Genomic DNA, 7,189 nt, shown 5'->3' on the forward strand with positions numbered 1-7,189 from the left:
GTGAGGTCCGGATCACGAACGAATCGTTCTATTTAATCGTATCTTCTTAGTTAACCGGTCGAACCAGTTCACCAAATCGAACGGAATCGTTTGAAACGTTGTTCTTTTTAACAACATCATATGACCCCTTTAAATTTACTTGAATCACTCTATTTTACAAAATTATTCATCTAAAACAATTAAGAGCTGCAAAAGATTAACAAAACTCAATATTAACAGAAATCTTTAGAAGTTTAGAAACTGGAGCTCAACAGATTGCAATAAATCTTCACCATCTCTGACACGCCTCACTTCTGAACCCCAGCCAGAAGCTTCTCTTCTCAGCAGGCCTTAGTTAAAAAAGTTCCTGCTAACATGTGACCTCCACTGCTACCCAAAATATCCAGAAAAAAATGAATGTTCGGCCTGTACAGAATGTACAAGCTCCACAGCAGGTCCAGCAGGGGATGTCGAGACCCCTCTAGCAGGCAGCGATATTGAGAGGGACTCACCGTTAGGAGTTGCAGTGGCTGGAGCGCCGACGTTCCCTGAGCCGGTTTTAACTAAGAATGAATTGGGGCCAAACTCATCTTCTGACTCAGAGTCCCGGCCGGCCAGAGCCCCACTGTTACCTAGCAACCTTCCCTGGCTCTGATTGGCTGCATGGGAAGGGGGAGGGAAAGGGGAGTCGACAGGGGAAGAGGAGGCAGATGAGCAATGAAGAGGAGGACCTGTAGACCACAGACACAAACAACACATGGGGGAGAACTTAAAACACACCTCCGGATAATACCACATCATCCAAGTAGTGATGTATATCGTGAGCCACTTCATAAGTCACAGCACAGGGTGAAATTAGTCATGACAGCTGCAGCGAGGGTTAGCCTGCCAAAGTCTACATTCAGACAGAGAGCGCGCACAAATGAATGTGAAATACAAAGCCTGGGATTCCAGAATGCCAAGAATACCTTTTTTAAATAAATACCTTTTTTAATGAAATTAAATATATGGGATCTTCCCAAGTTAAATAAAAAATGTAAACGTGTTGTACATTTGGTATAGACTATTGTTCATGATGAAAATTCAATGCATCAATTATGGAATTTAATAATAATAGACCTGTAGACCACAGACACAAACAACACATGGGGGAGAACTTAAAACACACCTCCGGATAATACCACATAACCAAACTTAATAAATGAACAGCAGCACAAACATGCAGAGAGAATAAATAAAGGCCATGAATGCGCATGAATGTCTTTTGATCTGCCCATCTGACAGAGAGATTGACACAACTTTTTTGCTTTGTGACTCCAAAAAGGATTTTTTTTTTTTTTCATTTTCCAAAAACAGATTGACAGACTAACTTTAACAAAACAACAAATGAAACATTCAGAAAGAATCACTGGTGATCAAGAGTGATTGAAACTATTAATCAACAGTGAATAAATCAGTCATTGAGTGAATCTCACAAAAACATATCCAGGTCACCCCTAAATTATAAGAAAAAAAAAATTACATTTTGCATAAAGAAATCAAAGCCTATTTTAGGGCATTTAAGATTTTTTTAAAGTTGTCAATTCATGTTAATTCATTATATTTTGTAATCATTTAGATCTGCATACATACAAGGCAGCACAAACAAACAAACAAACAAACAAACAAACAAACAAATTAGCCAGACGTATGAAAAACAATAAGAAAATTAACTAAATTGCATTTCTATAAATCATTAAAATCTGAAAAAAAAGAGTTAAAGGCAGCACAAAAAAATCCATATATATTGTTACTTCAAAATGTAAATAATATTTTAAATATACCTAAACAAAAATGCATTAAATTTGCATTGGGTTGGGGTAAAATAATCCAGACATGACCTAGTTCTTGAAAAGTTTTGTGAGACTGACCCAAATAACAAAATCAAATTTACACATCAAGCTATACAAGCAATGATATTACAGTACTTTGAAGAAGTAATAGAACAACTTCCACAGCACATGAGAATGAAATAGCCTGCTGGGCTATCACACTCACACACTCACACACTCACACCACTTGATTTGTTCCCACTAAAATTGTGCTAATCTTTTGTTTTTGAGCAAACCCTTGTGAGATATGAGACTGCATTAGAACAATAGCAGCATTTTTACATACAATTCTGTTGCAAGATATAAATATCCACAAGTGAACATTTCAAGTACAAAAGTACTCGCACAAGTTCACAAAGTTTGCCCAGCTGTAGGACTTATATGGGCTTTATACTGAGAACAATGTGTTTTAGTCTTTCCTTATATTGTCATATGGAAGGAGCGGACAAGCTTACAGAAAGTATCATTCAACGTTAAAGAAAAATGGTGCCTTATATTTCTGGTACAAACACATACAATTACTGCTAGGATGAGGTACAGCTGATTGAGTGAAAGAGAATTAAAAAACAATTAGTGAAATTACCATATGATTAATTAAAATGCCAATCAAGCCTCCCCTCTGTTCAGTCTTAAAGATGGAAGTCCTGTGTTCCATACTCATCATTCATCACTTTAATTTGACAAGTCTTAAAAGACAGTATAATATAATAGTCCATCTAAAATGAGCAGAAAAACTTGCAAAGATAACATGGTAAACATCATTTTACTTTCCAGGCTAAGTCAAAATAAACATGTTTATTTACTACTTTGGTTTGTAAGTAGAAATTAGCTGCAACACTGTTCAGCTGCAACAAAAAGAATTTAACGCAAAAACATACAATGTTAGTTATTCCTTCATTCTTATGTAAATTGTGCCAGATTGCACATAGAAAGTCTTTACACAGGAATTCTCTGTGCTTGTGTTTCATGAACGAGGTCACATGCCTGTTTGATCAACATTTGAATGGTGCAAAAAACTTATGAAAACTAACAAGCTAATCTAAGAAAAAAAAACACATCTCTTTCTATACTGTAATGTTCAGGTTATGAAATGACTGTAAATATAGGGTCTTTAACTATATTAAATGTTTAGATACTGTATATCCCGTTCTAAAAGAATACTTCATTGATTTCATGGTGAAGCTTGAAAGTCTCTGAAGTGGAAATCTCTGAATCAACCAGCGTTCAGTCTCTGATCTCCTGCAGGGAACATGGCGCATAACAATGGAGGTTATTAAGAGAGTTGTAGAACTGGTTTGGTACAACTGAGGAGGGAAAAGAATAAGGATTTTTTTTAAACTTGCCTAAGGCCAAGTTTGTAACTATTAGTGTCCATAACCTAAAATATCAGTTTTGCGGTGTTTCTCTTTGGTTCGCTGTGCTGACTGCACTCTTACAGTCTTGTTTCACTCATTACTCTAATGAGCCTGAATTCCTTTCAATTAAGTCTGAATTAAATACACAGCTTTATTTGTAATCTGGGACAATTAATCGGATATAAAAGCCAGAAAAATAACCTTCATAATCATGAGTCAAATCATTTGCCCTGAACAGCTTGCACAAAAAGTTTGAGTAATTGAGTTATTGAAAAATATCGAGTTTAAATCTCAAAACATCCTACAGCGAGTCTAATTTCCCATTAATCACTTCTTCTCTGACAGAAGACTACTTATTAAAGTCCTTTAAAAGTGTTGAAAGTCACAAAAAAGCATGAGCAAGTTTTGCATTCCTGCGCACACAGAGGGGTGCATTTGTCTTACAGGCAATGGCGGCCTGTTTTTAATTAATTCTACCTTGCGTAATTTATTTTCATTTCTCTGACTTCCAGAAGCGCTATGAAAGAGAGGAATGGGAATTCTGAAGGTGAAGCAATTTTTTTTTTCACTAGGGGTGCACTAGTGGCAGCTAACAGAACTGTAGAAAAAAATACAATTATGTTGTTTGCCACCACAATTGTTCTGGAAGTTATTAGGCTACAACATGCTTAGGTTGCTAAGGTATTGTTTACTGGTCCAAGCCAAAGAGCCCATCAACCCATTTCTCTGATATTTGCTAAGGTAGGTCCAAGCCAAAGAGCCCATCAACCCATTTCTCTGATATTATTATTATTATTATTATTATTATTATTATTATTCGATCTGACAAAATAAAATAAATAAAAAAAGAAATAAACACTAGCATTATTTCAGATTGTAATAAATAAATACATAAATACATATATAAATAACTTGTAACCATCTAAGATACTAATTCCACAATTGTTCTGGAAGTTATTAGGCTACAACATGCTTAGGTTGCTAAGGTATTGTTTACTGGTCCAAGCCAAAGAGCCCATCAACCCATTTCTCTGATATTATTATTATTATTATTATTATTATTACCTAATAAATATTTAGTAATATTTGTTTTAATTTACATTTCATTTACATTAATATTATTATAATTAGTAGTGGTAAAAGTATTATAAATCAGTATAAATTTAATAATTTATTTAAAACAATTATATTTATTATTTTATTTGATATAATATAAAACATTTAAATGTAGTATTATTATTAGTTTAAACTCAAAATAATATACGTTAAACAAATTAATATTGATTTTCAATAATTTTATGTTTATTATTTCTAAGATAATAATTATAATAATAATAACAATAGTAATAAATATAAAATTATTGCAAATATTAATTTATGTTGCAAATCAACCAAAAATAACAATTTATTATTAACAACAATAATTATTATTATATGCAATGCCATATAAAAAAAAACAAAAAAACATTATTAGTAGTATTTCTGACTGCAACAATTATATACAACATTAATTTCTAAGAAAAGATAAGCAGTGAATGACTTACTTGAACCTACCTCTGCATAACTTGGATAGAAGAAAAACTTTTAACACCAAAAAGGTGTTTAATTCTTTAGTCGCTTTATACATCACAGTATCACAGCACTTCTCTCAGACAGATTTCTGCAGCCTTATATCCTCGTATTTTCCTTCTGACAAAAGACATAAGTTGCATCCGAGTTCTCTTTCAGCCTTTTGCTCTTATTTCAGTTCCAGACTTACTTTCCCCCGTGGCCTGCCCTTCAAGCCTGGCCGATGACTGCTGCGCTCCTGGGGCACGAACACAGTGGGCCACCCACGCTAACACAGGCCCTAATCTACTCAGGAGTCACCTAATTAAACGAGCAAGCGAAATACCAGCGGGCCCCCGTTTCGCAGGTAGGCTGAGATTTTTCTGTCGCCACAGCAACCCATTCTATCTTCCCATTTCCCAGGAGACCCCAGCTGAACACAGAGCCAATTGCGAGGGCAATTGGTACAAACAGCATGGGCAGGTTTCTTCTCTGCTCGGCCTCAATGCTTGATTTACACCACCCTGGCCTCTGGGCCATCTTCAAATGTACTTTGCACTCTGAAACGAACATCAAAAGCCCGCCGAGTAAAGATGCTTTAGTCAGTGAGGCTTTCAAATAGGACGTCACACCACTTAATCCGCTCTAGCTAAGAGCTTTGTAAATTATGTCATTATAATCAATAAGACTGCATTATGGGTAGTCAGTTCGTACCATTACGCAGCCTCTTCCAACAAATTAAATAGATAAAGTTGGATGTCGCATGCATTATCCAACGCATGCATTATTTTATCAACAATAACAACATGGCTTGACTCAAATGGGAAGATTAGACTAACATCTATAAGAGTCTGCTGGAGATACTGGATTTCACTTTTAAGTGAAGTTTGATGGCGAACAAAAATAATCGCAGTGCGGATGAAGGGGCATCGATTGCACAACAGCACAGCTGCTGATGGTGAAAAGAAGGCTGAAATGGCAGGAAATGAGTTACTACCACAGTTCTCACATCCATAAAATGGTTGAAGTATACGAGACCATAGGGTAGTATGGTTTTATGTCAGTGCTGTGCTTAGTGGGCAAAAAGACCTAAAGAGCATGTTGAAGCATCAAATATTAAGCATGGCTTTCTGCAGAGAAATTCACAACATGCTTTCTGTGCTCCAAAGGTGTGTAAAATTGAATAAGAAGAAAACATTTGTAAGTAGAAATCGTTTTGGAGTTGTATGGTATTATCTTTGGAAGCCACAGTGATTTTGTCAAGCATGATGTGTACCTGAATGAACTATTTTTGTTCTCTCTTAACCCTAACCATTAACAACCCTATACATCTGAGGGATACAATTGGTTTATAATGTTCAAGCCCTAAGTAACATGCTAAACATTTTATCAGAACAAAACATTTCTTTGTGCTAATAAATTTCACTTTGCCATCTCTATAAAATTTCACTTTTCATGGAACATTTCATACCAATATGGCCGCTGATCTCTGTGCTGTAAAGGTTAGCCTAGCATTAGAAATCAAGAGTCAACAATCTGACTTTTCTATAAATAGAAAAAAAAACAGTGTATCTGTTATGTAATGGTAGATACATTATACATAATGAACCTTGTCAAGCATTTATATATATATATATATATACACACAAAAAACAAAGAAAAAAACCAAGACTGTTAAACAAGAATTTGCAACATAGCAACTTTTGAAATTTTAAATGAACATATAAATATGTTCCTGTGGTATGTTTCTGCAAAACGATATTAACACTAGAACCGCCTCGGGGTAAATTTTACCTGTGGCTGTTTTTCAAATGTACATAACAGATTTAAAATAAAACATTCAAGTTTCCCAGTCATTGACTTTTACTAAAATTATGTCATTTACAATCCAATGTTGTTAAAAATTATTTAGATAAAACCAGATAAAAAAAACGGGGCACTTATACCTATAAGCACCAGCGCGTCAAATGTACCCACCTATATAACGCATGTATTTTCGCGCAGTCATTTTCTTGCCGCTTATCAGAATCAGAATCAGAATGAGCTTTATTGCCAGGTATGTTTACACATACGAGGAATTTGTTTTCGTGACAGAAGCTTCCACAGTGTAACAGAATGACAGTGACAGAACAAAAAACACACAGATAATAAAAAATAAAAATAAATAAAAAATAAAAAATAGAACAAGTAAATAAGGACAATTGTATGTACAGGTATATAACAATAGACAGTTGTGTGATGGAGCGTCAGATGGTAAGTTATGTGTCCTGGGTTGGCTCAGCATCTGACGGCTCATCTGACAGTGATCCAGATATCATATTTACATGTTTTAGCCTCACGTTACTCTAATTGGTCAAATTTTGGTATAATTATAAATTTTTTTGTCTTGCCATATCGTTTATTGTTCGCTACTGTGTTGCTATTCTAGTCTGGCCA

The 7,189-nt window shown here is 34.9% G+C and overlaps 1 protein-coding gene across 1 annotated transcript in view; it reads right to left on the bottom strand.

The window, feature by feature from the left end:
- Window positions 1–7,189, bottom strand: part of LOC107722800 (teneurin-4-like) — a 243,647-nt gene that overhangs the window by 141,684 nt on the left and 94,774 nt on the right. Inside the window, exon 4 of the mRNA XM_016531280.1 lies at window positions 492–710. Within this exon, the coding sequence (XP_016386766.1) occupies window positions 492–710 (219 nt within the window). The remainder of the gene's footprint in view (window positions 1–491; window positions 711–7,189) is intronic.

This window comes from Sinocyclocheilus rhinocerous, unplaced genomic scaffold (assembly GCF_001515625.1).
Source record: "Sinocyclocheilus rhinocerous isolate Xijiao unplaced genomic scaffold, SAMN03320098_v1.1 scaffold1445, whole genome shotgun sequence".
NCBI classification, from domain to species: Eukaryota; Metazoa; Chordata; class Actinopteri; order Cypriniformes; family Cyprinidae; genus Sinocyclocheilus; species Sinocyclocheilus rhinocerous.